The 13367-nt window shown below is 47.6% G+C and overlaps 1 protein-coding gene across 2 annotated transcripts in view; it reads left to right on the top strand.

The window, feature by feature from the left end:
- Positions 1 to 606: 606 nt before the first annotated feature.
- Positions 607 to 13367, top strand: part of NUS1 (NUS1 dehydrodolichyl diphosphate synthase subunit) — a 43453-nt gene continuing 30692 nt past the window's right edge. For both annotated transcript variants that reach the window (XR_013276717.1, XM_077487048.1), the window contains exon 1: positions 607 to 1150. Coding sequence is in view for 1 of the 2 variants with exons in the window: in XM_077487048.1 (XP_077343174.1) it covers positions 718 to 1150 (433 nt within the window). In the remaining variant the exon portion in view is untranslated. The remainder of the gene's footprint in view (positions 1151 to 13367) is intronic.

Genomic DNA, 13367 nt, shown 5'->3' with positions numbered 1-13367 from the left:
CCAGGATTAATTTTCATGTTTTATTTTTGTTTGGCTGTTATATGTTTCACTGCATGGAGCATAAATAAACTGCATCTTTTGTTTTTTTGCACCTACACGCTGTCTGCTGTGCCTGATTTTGTGTTGTGAACCCATCCAGGGGGTCACACACACCCGCTGCCGAGCTAACCCCTCACAATATATATATATATTTTGTATTGTGTTATATTAAAATATATTATGCTGCATTGGTTAATTCTCCTTTGAGAGGGTGTGCCAGGGGGTGTGTCCTATGCCTACATACGTTTGCTAGTAGGTGTCCCTCATTCCCATCTCAAAATGTTGGGAGGTATGTTGGCAGGTAATAAAATAAAACTAAATAAAAAACGGTAACACAAATAAGGGAGGGTGAGCTTATATTATTTGATTGTTTTTTGTACATAAGCTTTACTTCCCAGTGAGTTTGATAAGTCTCTCATACACCCTATAGTCAGTTCCTGCACACACCAGCAGGTGTCAGTGTAGCTCGGCTGTACACAGCTCACTCATACCCCCAGACTCGTTTGTTCTGCACCGTTTCCGGATCCAACCTGAGCAGGCCACGTCACTCAGCTTTTTGTCCCGCGGAAGTGACGACACTTTAGTACGGCCAATCGCGGCGCCGAAGGTGCTGTGTGCTACAGTTGGTAGGAATGGTAGAGTAGCAGAGTGAGGTGCCGGTGTCAGTGAGCGGCAGACATGTCCGTTCTGTACGCGCTGGCCTGGCGCCTCTTACACGTGTTGTTGGGGGCACAGCGGGCTCTGCTGGCCTGGCTCCAGCTCTGGCATTGGAGGGTATGGAGGGCGGCAGGCGCTCTTCTTCTACCGCCGGACATCGCCTTCCAGAGGAGGAAAGGCCGAGACGGGGACTGCCATCTGCGGCAGGAGGAGGACTGGTGCCAGTGCTTGGAGGACACCGCGGACAGCTCTTCCCTGAGGCGGCGCTGTGACTGCTCCTACCTGCACCGGGATCTCCTTCTACATCGGAGGGACCGAGCTAAGCTCCACAAGATGCCCGTCCACCTGGCACTGCTCTTCGCTGAGGAACAACACAGCTACACGGACGTGGCCAGCCTGGTGGTGTGGTGTATGGCCCTGGGCATCTCCTATGTCAGTGTCTACGACCAGAGAGGTACACCTCTGACCCTGGGCAGGAGTGGGAGGGAGCTATCCAGGATGGAGGGGTGATCACTGAATGGTGGCATCTCCTGGATCTGTGTATGTGAAGATCTCACCAGAGCCTAGACAGAATGGAAGGATGGGGTCTGGATGGATGGAGGGGTGATAACTAAATGGTGGCATCTCCTAGATCTGTGTATGTGAAGAGGAAGGTGTTACAGTGGTCCTCAGAATGCCACACTTAAAGACAGCTAAAAAGATATTTGGTGTCATGCTGCTGGCTTTGCTAAGTGGTACTGAATCTTGAACTCTGTAGGCACCATCAAATAGTTGGTTCATCAGCTACAGCTCAAGGAGCCCCTAGCAACCTCTGGAGGAACCCTGGTTGAGAATGGCTACCCTAGACAGAATGGAAGGATGGCGTCTGAATGGATGGAGGGGTGATTACTGTATGGTGGCATCTCCTAGATCTGTGTATGTGAAGAGGAATGTGTCACCCAAGACCCTAGACAAAATGGGAGAATGGTATCAGAATGATGATTGAATGGTGGCCTCATCTTTGTCCATGATTAGCAAGGTACCCTTTTACCCTAGACTGTATTAGAGCATGGGGTCAGCCAGTAAGGAGGTGTGATAATTGGTGGCATCTCTTAGGTCCGTGTATGTGAAGACAAAGGTGTCACCTGACCCTAGACAGAATGGATAGATGCGATCACAGAATGGTGGCCTTTTCTTATGTTAGTGTCCATGATGAGCAAGGTACCCTCTTAATCTAGACCAGGGGTGTCCAGCCTACAGCCCAAGAGTTCAGCATGTGGTGCAAGCATAGAAGCCACCTCAGTCGACAGGGAAAAGCTAGGCACATGCACGTATGGAGGGAGACAGGGGATGCCGTGCAAGCATAGTAGCCACAGTGGCCAACAATGAGAATCCAGGCACAAGCATCTCTGATGGGATGCACAAATCCAGAAATTCAGGTGAGGGAGACACCACCGCTCTAGGCAGATCCACAAGACAAAAAACAGCTCTTCCAAGAATAGAAAAACCTGGGTGCAGGCAACGGCATGCAGACAATGTAGATAATTAGGACAACTCTGGACGGCCGCCCTCCGAAACAAACTCAATGCCTTTTGTTCGTAAAGCAGCAACACATCAAATGAATCACAGCAAAAGCAACAACAGCTGTTGCTTTTGCTGTGATTCCTTTGATGTGTTCCTGTACTACGAATAAAAGGCCTTGAGTTTGTTTCAGTGCGGCCGTCCAGAGTTGTCCTAATTATCTACATCTCTGATGCGATGCCGGTATGCCAAGTTTGTAATAGCAACAGTGAAGGCAGTGACTCACTATAGCACCAGGCAAGTAATTGTCATGTGGCTGTATCTAGGGGGGTGTGTGGGTGGGTTGCACCTCCCTGCCCACAACCTCCCTACATAGCACATACCAGGGTTGCCAACCATCATGAAATTCTTGGACATTCACATACAGATGTAAGAGTCTTGGATTTTATATATACTGTCTATGAATTTACTAATAATTGGCAACCCTGGCACATATATATTTGAAATCCAATTCCCTTATCTATTGCCTTGAATTATCTTTGCAAAAGAAAACGGAACCCCCCCAAAAAAAGAAAAGTTGCGTATTAAGATTGTTAAAGGAAAATTATTACTCGGGTACATTCTTTATTTCAGTAATTTATCTGCCCGTATTTTTCAACACATAAGCTATCCTTATTGTTAGTGTATTTTATGTGTGGTCCAAGATGATTCCTCGTCTTCCAATGTGGCCCAGGAAAGTCAAAAGGTTGGACAACTTCACTAGACTGTATTAGAGTGTGGGGGTCAGCCTGTATGGAGGTGTGATCACTGAATCCTGGCATCTCCTAGGTCTGTGTATATCAGGGTAGGCAACCTTTGAGAGGTGGAGATCTACCTGCGCAACATAAAGAGAGCAAAGATCACCAGTGTTCAGCACCGCCTCCTTTAATAAAAAAAATAAAAATAAAAAAAAAGACCTTAACTAGCAAGGCCTAACTAAATAGTAAGGACGACTATAAAAGATATAATACAATTCTCACAGAAAATATAAACTTAGCCTACCTTAAAAGTGTCTGGTGGTGGTAGGACAGGTGACTGTGCCCCCTTTCACATCACCCTTTCCCCCACAGTAGTGCCCTTTTGTCATCGCCTAAATCTAGACAGAATGGGAGGACAGCGTCAGACTAGATGGATGTTATCACTGAATGGTGGCCTCATCTTTGTCCATGATGAGCAGATTTCCCCCTTACCATGTTAGAGCATGGGGGTCAGCCTGTAAGGAGGGGTGATTACTAAATGGTGGAATCCCTTAGGTCTGTATATGAAGAAGGTGTTGCCTAAATCTAGACAGAATAGCAAGATGGTGTCAGACTGGATGGATATAGGATAATGTGATAGAAATGTCTGTGATCAAACGCCCAACACGTGCAAAAGCTTTTATTTATTATAATTTTTTACTAAAGTGTCCCATACGCACAAGATTTGTATCTGTGCAATCTGAGGAAAAAACAAAATGCTGACACCTCCTTATGTCAGTGTTTATCAGCAAGGTACACCTTGACCTTAGGCAAGATGGGAGCTTGGTGTGGTGTAAGGAGATGTCACCATTTAGTGATCACAACCAATGTCGCTGTCTATGATGAGCAAGGTACACCCTGACCTTAGGCAGAATGGGAGGATAGTGTCAGTCCATATGGTTGTGATCACTAAATGATGGCCTTTCCTAATTCAGTGTCTGATCAGTAGGCAGAATTGGAGGGTATTGTCCATCTGTATGGCTGGCATCACTGAGTGTTGGCACTTTGAATCTCCTTGCTTACAGGAATTTACTGACAGCAGTAAGAACCAATGGCTCCCATTGCTCTCAGTGGGGTTGATTTACTAAAACTGGAAAGTGCATGGTAGCCAACCAGCTTCTAACTTAAGCTGGTTCAATTATTCTTTGAGAATAAAACCTGGAAGCTGATTGGTTTCTATGCAGAGCTGCACCAGATTTTGCACCCTCTAGTTTTGGTAAATCAAACTTTGTTTGCCCTGTGAGATGAGGAAAAGAGAACAGCAGTGTTGCAGACAGGACCAGTGCTGGGGTGGGCGGAAGGCAAAGCAGCTAGTGGGACATGTTTTACCTTAAAGCAGCAAATGCATTAAGGTAAAAAAAAAAAAGTTTAAACTTTACAACCACTTTCAGTTTTTATTTAATTCAATGTATTTAAATCTGCTAGTACAGGGCTCGACAAATCCCAGGCGCAAGGTCGCCATTGCGACTAGAAATTGTGCCCTGGGTTTTTTTTCACTGACAGGTGCTGCTCTGTGTCTGGTGCCTCATGACACAGAGCACTGTCTGGTAGTCGGGATGGAGCAGGAAGAGAGCAGCTCAGCAGCTGCTGACATCCTCCTCCTTCTCCACACACTGTTGGCAGAGCAGCACCGCAGTGTGTGAAACTGTGTAGAGAGGAGCTGTCAAAATTGAGGCTGAATGTCGGGGTGCGCGGGACCCTGCTTTCCAACACCAGCCAATGGGATGGCATCTGGGCGGGCTGATACGTGTATAGCTGCCGGGTCCCGCCCACCTCTGACATCACGCTGAATGTGTCAGCTCCTCTCTCTCTCCATACAGTTTCACACAGTGCAGCACTGCAGGAACATTCAGTTTCACAGTTGCACTATCTGCTGTGAAACCTGCCAGTGCTACTTGCCAGTGCCACCTGCCAATGACAGTGCCACCTGCCAATGGCAGTTAGTGCCACCTGCCAGTGCCAAGCAGTGCCACCTGCCAGTGTAATTCATTGCCACCTGCCAATGCCATCTGTCAGTGCCATCCAGTGCTACCCAGTGCCATCTGCCAGTGCCAGTTATTGCCACCTGCCAGTGCCAGTTAGTGCCACATACTAATGCCATCTGCCAGTGCCACCTGCCAGTGCCAAGCAGTGCTACCTGCCAGTGCAAATCCAGTGCCACTTGCCAGTTAGTGCCACTTGTCAGTGCCACCTGCCAGTGCCAGTTAGTTCCATCTGCCAGTGCAATCCAGTGCCACTTGCCAATCTGTGTCACCCAGTGCCACCTGCCAGTGCAATCCAGTGCCACCTGCCAGTGCCACCCATTGCCACCTGCCAGTGCCACCCATTGCCACCTGCCAGTGCCACCCATTGCCACCTGCCAGTGCCACCCATTGCCACCTGCCAGTGCCACCCATTGCCACCTGCCAGTGCCAGTTAGTGCCACCTGCCAGTTAGTGCCGCCTGCCAATGCCAGTTAGTGCCACCTGCCAGTGCTGCCCATCAGTGCCACCTGCCAGTTCCCATTAGTGGCACCTCAGTGCCCATCAATTGGCAACTGATAGGAACTGATGGGCACTGGCAGGTGGCATTGATGGTAGAGGTCGACCGATATGGGTTTTTCTCTGGCCGATGCCGATATTTAGAAATCATGGCGGCCGATAGCCGATATATGATGCCGATTTTTTTTTTTTTGGGCCGATATGTTAGGCCGATTTTATTTTATTTATTTATTTTTAATCCCCCTTGATCTAACACACCTTTCCCACTGGGGCGTTTTTTAAGGCGCTTTTGGGCTAAAAATAGCGCCTGTAAAGTGCCTGCAAAATGGCTCCCCTGCAGTCTGTGTGAAAGACAGAGTGCTTTCACACTGAGGCGATGCGCTGGCAGGATCTTAAAAAAAAAAAAGTCCTGCAAGCAGCACGTTTGGAGTGGTGTATACCGCTCCTCCACCACTCCTGCCCATTGATATGAATGGGCACCACTGCCGAAGCGCATGCAATGCGGTTTGGCAGCGGTGCTTCATGGGTGCATTTAACCTCTTCCTTGGCCGCTAGCTGGGTTATATGTGCCCCACTAGCAGCCAAATAGCACCGCTAAAATGATGGTAAAGAGCCGCTAAAACTTGCGTTTTACCATCAACGCCTGCTCGCTCCAGTGTGAAAGCAGTCTTCATAAGTGATACAGAAAATTTCTTACACTTAAACATTTATTAAACAAAACAAACCTCCAATCAGTTTACTTGTATGTATGATCTAGCTAAAAAAAAAAAAAAACAACTATATATTAAATAAAAACAGGTAGTCAAAACTTTTGGACAAAAAAAAAAAAGGGGCTAACTTTACTGTTTTTATTTTATTTTTATTTTTTAAATGGTGTATTTTTTTCCCAAAAAAATGCATTTGAAAGACCTCTGTGCAAATGCCGTGTGACATAAAATATTGCAACAACCGCTATTTTATTCCCTAGGATCTCTGCTAAAAAAATATATATAATTTTTGGGGGGTCTAAGTGATTTTCTGGCAGAAAATACAGGATTTTTACTTGTAAGCAACAAGTGTCAGGAAAGATTTAGGCCTCATGCACACGAGACGCAGTTAAACGCGCGTTCAGATGCAGTTGGACAGTTTTTTTCAACTGCCCCTGAACTCATTCAATGTTATCCTAATGTGTGCATGCACACAGTCTCGTTTTTTTCCGTTTTTATGCAGTTGCGTTTAATCTCGTTTTTCCAGAAGCAAAAAAATGCGTTCAGAAGCAAAAATTTCCACGTTTCAGATGCAAAACGCGGCAAAACGCCGCTACCGCGTTTAGCCGCGTTTGCGTTTATATGCGTTTTTAAAGGTGACCTTTTTTTTTACATTAAAAATCTCAAAAATGATTGCAAATGATGAAAAACCATTAGAAAAATATTTTAAACAATTGCAATTGCAAGTGGACAATCCACAACTTGTGGCAAGTAACATGGCAGGTGGCAAGTGACGTGGCAAGTGGACAATCCACAACTTGTGGCAAGTGACATGGCAGGTGGCAAGTGGACAATCCACAACTTGTGGCAAGTGACGTGGCAGGTGAAGTGGCAAGTGACGTGGAAAGTGGACAATCCACAACTTGTGGCAGGTGACGTGGCAAGTGGAAAATCAACAACTTGTGGCAGGTGACTGGCATGTGACGTGGCAAGTGGACAATCCATAACTTGTGGCAGGTGACGTGGCAAGTGGACAATCCACTTGTGGCAGGGGACGTGGCAAGTGACGTGGCAAGTGGACAATCCACTTGTGGCAGGTGACGTGGCGAGTGGACAATCCACAACTTGTGGCAGGTGACGTGGCAAGTGGACAATCCACAACTTGTGGCAGGTGATGTGGCAAGTGATGTGGCAAGTGGACAATCCACTTGTGGCAGGTGACGTGGCAAGTGGACAATCCACAACTTGTGGCAGGTGACGTGGCAGGTGACGTGGAAAGTGATGTGGCAAGTGGACAATCCACAACTTGTGGCAGGTGATGTGGCTGGTGACGTGGCAAGTGGACAATCCACATCTTGTGGCAGGTGACGTGGAAAGTGGTGTGGCAAGTGGACAATCCACAACTTGTGGCAGGTGATGTGGCTGGTGACGTGGCAAGTGGACAATCCACAACTTGTGGCAGGTGGCATGGCAGGTGACGTGGAAAGTGGACAATCCACATCTTGTGGCAAGTGACGTGACAAGTGGACAATCCACAACTTGTGGCAGGTGACGTGGCAGGTGATGTGACAGGTGATGTGACAAGTGGACAATCCACATCTTGTGGCAAGTGACGTGGCAAGTGGACAATCCAAAACTTGTGGCAGGTGACGTGGCAAGTGACGTGGCAGGTGATGTGGCAAGTGGACAATCCACATCTCGTGGCAAGTGACGCGGCAGGTGATGTGGCAAGTGGACAATCCACTTGTGGCAGGTGACGTGGCAGGGGACGTGGCAAGGGATGTGGCAAGTGGACAATCCACAACTTGTGGCAGGTGACGTGGAAAGTGATGTGGCAAGTGGACAATCCACAACTTGTGGCAGGTGATGTGGCTGGTGACGTGGCAAGTGGACAATCCACATCTTGTGGCAGGTGACGTGGAAAGTGGTGTGGCAAGTGGACAATCCACAACTTGTGGCAGGTGATGTGGCTGGTGACGTGGCAAGTGGACAATCCACAACTTGTGGCAGGTGGCATGGCAGGTGACGTGGAAAGTGGACAATCCACATCTTGTGGCAAGTGACGTGGTAAGTGACGTGACAAGTGGACAATCCACAACTTGTGGCAGGTGACGTGGCAGGTGATGTGGCAAGTGACGTGGCAAGTGGACAATCCACAACTTGTGGCAGGTGACGTGGCAGGTGACGTGGCAGGTGACGTGGCAGGTGACGTGGCAGGTGACGTGGCAGGTGACGTGGCAGGTGACGTGGCAGGTGACGTGGCAGGTGACGTGGCAGGTGACGTGGCAGGTGACGTGGCAGGTGATGTGGCAGGTGATGTGACAAGTGGACAATCCACATCTTGTGGCAAGTGACGTGGCAAGTGACGTGGCAAGTGGACAATCAACATCTCGTGGCAAGTGACGTGGCAGGTGATGTGGCAAGTGACGTGGCAAGTGGACAATCCACAACTTGTGGCAGGTGACGTGGCAGGTGATGTGGCAAGTGATGTGGCAGGTGATGTGACAAGTGGACAATCCACATCTTGTGACAAGTGACGTGGCAGTTGACGTGGCAAGTGACGTGGCAAGTGGACAATCCAAAATTTGTGGCAAGTGACGTGGCAAGTGGACAATCCACAGCTTGTGGCAAGTGACATGGCAGGTGGCAAGTGATGTGGCAAGTGGACAATCCACAACTTGTGACAGGTGACGTGGCAGGTGATGTGGCAAGTGGACAATCCCCAACTTGTGGCAAGTGACGTGGCAAGTGGACAATCCAAAACTTGTGGCAGGTGATGTGGCAGGTGATGTGGCAGGTGATGTGGCAAGTCACGTGGCAAGTGGACAATCCACAACTTGTGGCAGGTGACGTGGCAGTTGGACAATCCACAACTTGTGGCAGATGACATGGCAAGTGACGTGGCAGGTGATGTGGCAAGTCACGTGGCAAGTGGACAATCCACAACTTGTGGCAGGTGCCGTGGCAAGTGACACGCTAAATACAAGTACACTGCAGCTCTCACAGCTGCTGCTACTCACTCTGGTCTCACAAAATTGCTGAAATAGTTAATTTTTGAGCTGGGGAGGGTCTATGATGTTAGCTTAACTAAACGCTTCTAGACGCAAACGCGGTAAAACGCCACTAAATCGCGGTAAAAATCGCGGCAAAACGCGCGTTTCTAAACGCCGGTTTCAACATGTGTCCAGCAGCGTTTGCATCTGCGTCTCGTGTACATGAAGCCTTAGTCTTTAAATGGTTAAACTGAGAACTTCTACACACAGAGATGACTTCATTCATTCAAGTGTAAACATTGTATCATTTAGTTCTTTTCTTGGCAGTCTGCCCAGAGAGGAGGAAAGTGTTGCTATGACGACTCAGGCAACTCACACTGACTTCTTACAGAAGTCATTTCAAAGTCCCGCTGTAGAATCGGCTTTTTATCAGCACAATCGGCCGATGCCGATTATTTAAAAAACGGCAAATATCGGCCGATATATCGGTCGACCTCTTTTATATATATATATATATATATATATATATATATATATATATATATATATATATATATATATATATATATATATATATATATATATATATATATATATATATATATAATATATTTTTTTTTTTTTGTAAAAAGTAAAAAAAATTATTTTAACCACTTTCAGACCGGACCATTTTGCTGGTAAATGACCAGAGGTCTTTTTACACTTTGGCACTGCGCTGCTTTAACTGGTAATTGCGCGGTCATGCAATGTTGTACCCAAACAAAATTTGCGTCCTTTTCTTCCCACAAATAGAGCTTTCTTTTGATGGTATTTGATTGCCTCTGCGATTTTTATTTTTTGCGATATAAACGTAAAAAGACCGCAAATTTTGAAAAAAAATGATATTTTCTACTTTTTGTTATTAGAAAAATCCAATAAACTCAATTTTAGTCATACATTTAGGCCAAAATGTATTCAGCCACATGTCTTTGGTAAAAAAAAAGTCAATAATTGTATATTTATTGGTTTGCGCAAAAGTTGTCACATCTACAAACTAAGGTAAGTTTTCTGCAATTTACGCAGCTTTTAGTTTACGACTGCCTATCTCATTTCTTGAGGTGCTAAAATGGCAGGGCAGTACAAAACCCCCCCCAAATGACCCCATTTTGGAAAGTAGACCCCCTAAGGAAATTGATAAGAGGCATGTTGAGCCCATTGAATATTTTATTTTTTTGCCTCAAGCGATTGAATAATGACAAAAAAAAAAATATTTTTTTTTTTTTTACACAAAGTTGTCACTAAATGATATATTGCTCACACATGCTATGGGCGTATGTGAAATAACACCCCAAAATAAATTCTGCTGCTTCTCCTGAGTACGGGGATACCACATATGTGGGACTTTTTGGGAGCCTAGCCGCGTACGGGGCCCCGAAAACCAAGCACCGCCTTCAGGCTTTCTAAGGGCGTAAATTTTTGAGTTCATTTCTCACTACCTATTACAGTTTTGAAGGCCATAAAATGCCAAGATGGCACAAAACCCCCACAAATGACCCCATTTTAGAAAGTAGACACCCCAAGCTATTTGCTGAGAGGCATGTTGAGTCCATGGAATATTTTATATTTTGCCACAAGTTGCGGGAAAATTACAAACTTTTTTTTTTTTTTTTTTTTCACAAAGTTGTCACTAATTGATATATTGCTCACGCATGCCATGGGCATATGTGAAATGACACCCCAAAATAAATTCTGCTGCTTCTCCTGAGTACGGGGATACCACATATGTGGGACTTTTTGGGAGCCTAGCCGCGTACGGGGCCCCGAAAACCAAGCACCGCCTTCAGGCTTTCTAAGGGCGTTACAGTTTTGAAGGCCATAAAATGCCAAGATGGCACAAACCCCCCCCAAATGACCCCTACTTTTTGGAAAGTAGACACCCCTAAATTTAGGGGTACACTAGTGAGACTAGGTAATAAATGGCGGGTGCCCTGAAACTATAAAAAAATAACTAACCAACCAGCGTCACCTGTAACAGTTATATGGTGATCACTGGTGAAAGGGTTAACTAGGGGGCAATCAGGGGGCTTTATGCGGTAGTATATGGGGGTCCCTGGCGCTATAAAAAGCTGCGGCGAACCTAAATACCTACCTGCCTAACTAGCGTCACCTGTGACACTAATACAGCGATCAGAAAAACGATCGCTTATTAGGCTGGGTTCACACTGGAGCGATGCGGGAACGCCACGAATGCGCGGCGGGTTCCCGCATCGCATGCCTCCCGGCGGCAGTTCACACTGCCCTATGCGAACTGCTGGGAGTGTCAGTGAAATGTTACTGACACCCCCAGATCAGTTCGCATATCGCAGTGCGATCTGCAAACTCGGATCGCATGGTGTGAACACCCATGCGATCCGATTCTGCTGCGGGCCAAAAAAAGGGTCCCGTGCGAATTTGCGGCGGGTGCGGCGAATGGCTGAACTCGAATCGCACAGAGATCGGATGTGATTTGCACTGCAGTGCGGTGCGAATCACATCCGTTCTCATAAACCGCTGCAATGTGAACCCAGCCTTAGTGACACTGGCGACGGGGGGTGATCACGGGGTTAAACCTTTATTGGGGGGGTTAGGGGGGTACCTTAGAACTAAAGGGGGCTAACCCTAACTGCCCTAACAGTTATTAGTCACAAATGACACCCGCCGGGTGATCAGGGGGTTAAACCTTTATTAGGTAATAAATGGCGGGTGCCCTGAAACTATAAAAAATAACTAACCAACCAGCGTCACCTGTAACAGTTATATGGTGATCACTGGTGAAAGGGTTAACTAGGGGGCAATCAGGGGGCTTTATGCGGTAGTATATGGGGGTCCCTGGCGCTATAAAAAGCTGCGGCGAACCTAAATACCTACCTGCCTAACTAGCGTCACCTGTGACACTAATACGGCGATCAGAAAAATGATCGCTTATTAGGCTGGGTTCACACTGGAGCGATGCGGAAACGCCGCAAATCCGCGGCGGGTTCCCGCATCGCATGCCTCCCGGCGGCAGTTCACACTGCCCTATGCGAACTGCTGGGAGTGTCAGTGAAATGTTACTGACACCCCCAGATCAGTTCGCATATCGCAGTGCGATCTGCAAACTCGGATCGCATGGTGTGAACACCCATGCGATCCGATTCTGCTGCGGGCCAAAAAAAGGGTCCCGTGCGAATTTGCGGTGGGTGCGGCGGGTGCGGCGAATGGCTGAACTCGAATCGCACAGAGATCGGATGTGATTTGCACTGCAGTGCGGTGCGAATCACATTCGTTCTCATAAACCGCTGCAATGTGAACCCAGCCTTAGTGACACTGGCGACGGGGGGTGATCACGGGGTTAAACCTTTATTGGGGGGGTTAGGGGGGTACATTAGAACTAAAGGGGGCTAACTCTAACTGCCCTAACAGTTATTACAGTCACAAATGACACCAATGCAAAAAAAAATAAATAAAAAAAATGACATTGGTGTCACTGTGACTGGGGGGCAGGGGTAATTGGGGGGGTGATCGGGGGGTAAAGGGGGGGTGTGAGTGTGCCTGGCATGTTCTACTGTGTGTGTAGAGTGTTGGTGCAACTCACCGATCCGCTCTCCTCCGTGTCGGAACGAAAAATACCGACACGGAGGAGAGAATACATCACTTCCTCTCCTGTGTTTACATTACAGGAGAGGAAGTGATGTCACGGGGGATTCCTATTCGTCGGGAGCGATCGCGAGGGGGTGGCCATGAACGAATGGCCGTCCCCTCGTCCGGGATCGCTCCCGCACGAATACCGACCGCCGCAGGCACCGGGCGGGGGCCCGATCGGGCCCCCGACCCGCGGGAGGCAAGGGACGTACATGTACGCCAATATGCCTGCCCGTGCCATGCTATCGACGTACATCGTCGTGCAGCGGTCGGCAACTGGTTAATTAAGGGAAAAAAAAATATTATTTGTAATCCTCCCTGCTTGACCCCTTTCACAAGGGCTGTCTGATCAGGTTCACCTGTCAGTTTTTCAGGCGGACCTGATCTAACCCTTAGCGGGGATATGACGTTAATAAGCGGGAACATGGCGGAAATAAAAGTCACATTCTTTTGTTAACCACTTCGTGCCCGCGCTATAGACAAAAGATGTCTACAGCGCGGACACCAATTGCCGGGAGGGCGTCCCTGGACATCCTCCTGTTTACTTCCCCTCTGAACGCCGCCATGGGCGCGCATCTGGGAAGTTCTGTGTTGGCC

The sequence above is a fragment of the Lithobates pipiens genome, unplaced genomic scaffold, assembly GCF_037356315.1.
Source record: "Lithobates pipiens isolate NorthernLeopardFrog02 unplaced genomic scaffold, aLitPip1_a1.2 Scaffold_18, whole genome shotgun sequence".
NCBI classification, from domain to species: domain Eukaryota; kingdom Metazoa; phylum Chordata; class Amphibia; order Anura; family Ranidae; genus Lithobates; species Lithobates pipiens.
Note: the sequence above shows the minus strand (reverse complement) of the source record. Positions and strands in the feature narration are given on the sequence as shown.